We start from the raw sequence: 1,012 nt of genomic DNA, 5'->3' as shown, positions 1-1,012 counted from the left end.
CTTCCCGACGTACCGAGCCGGCCCTGTCCTTCTTCTCCACCAGGTGAGTCCAGCCCCGTGGCCAGGATATCCCACCCCACCCCCCTGACCCCCAAGGGATGGATGCCGTGGGAACCAGGCATCCCGGGATCCCCCATCTCTTGGTGGACATCTCCCACGGGTTGGATGCGTCCATCCCCACGTCCTCAACCCACGGAGTGGCTCAGTTGTGGTTGGGTTTGGTGGGGACACGTTCCGTATCCCGGTTTACCTCGGATCTCCCAGTTTCACAGGGATTGGGAGGGACGTGGTCCTTCCTGGTGGGTTTGGTGCCACCGGTGAGCTGAAGTCAACCGAAAGAAGGTGGAGAAGAAGGTCCAAGACCACCTCGAGGTCTGTAAGGGTGAAGGGGCACCAAAACACCGCCAACATCTTGGTCACGTCGTCTCCATCCCACGTGGGACACCACTTAGGACCTTCCTTGTAGCTCTCCCGTGGCACCGGCCGCTCTCCCGTGACCCCGGAACTGATCCAGTTTGATTTTTCTGCCCCAGGAATGGCTCGTGACGGGCACGGGGCCTTCAGCTTCATCCCCATCTTCATCCTCGCAGCCGGCTTGCTGCTGACCACCCCGTCGCCGGCGCGAGCTCAGGTGAAGGGCAACGAAGGCGACGAGCGTAAGTCGAACCGGTGGCCGAGGAGGGAGGGTGGGGACACCACGGGTGTTTCGCGGGCATCTTGGAGGGGAATGCGGCCCGTGGGGTGGGATGATGATGGGAATGGGATGATGGGATGGGATGATGTCGTCTCTTGGCCCGTGGGAATCTTGCCAAGGGGAAGGTTTGGGCAAGGCCCCCACGTTTTTGAAACCCGGTTTGGTTTCGAGCTGAGATAAACCAACCACGACGTGGCGGAAGAACCGCAGAGGAAAATTCCCACGTCCCGTCGGAGGATCTTCGGGATCTTTCCTTCCTCCGGAAGTTCGGATGGAGATTTCCATTACGGCTGCCCAAAAAAAAAAAAAAAAAAAAAA

At 59.3% G+C, this 1,012-nt stretch overlaps 1 protein-coding gene across 1 annotated transcript in view; it reads left to right on the top strand.

Annotated features, from left to right (window-relative positions):
- Window positions 1-533: 533 nt before the first annotated feature.
- LOC104161258 (kallikrein-14-like) overlaps window positions 534-1,012 on the top strand; it is a gene marked incomplete at both ends in the record, with an annotated part of 4,843 nt that continues 4,364 nt past the window's right edge. Inside the window, one exon of the mRNA XM_009699618.1 lies at window positions 534-656. Within this exon, the coding sequence (XP_009697920.1) occupies window positions 534-656 (123 nt within the window). The remainder of the gene's footprint in view (window positions 657-1,012) is intronic.

The sequence above is a fragment of the Cariama cristata genome, unplaced genomic scaffold (assembly GCF_000690535.1).
Source record: "Cariama cristata isolate BGI_N322 unplaced genomic scaffold, ASM69053v1 scaffold21154, whole genome shotgun sequence".
Classification (NCBI taxonomy): domain Eukaryota; kingdom Metazoa; phylum Chordata; class Aves; order Cariamiformes; family Cariamidae; genus Cariama; species Cariama cristata.
Note: the sequence above shows the minus strand (reverse complement) of the source record. Positions and strands in the feature narration are given on the sequence as shown.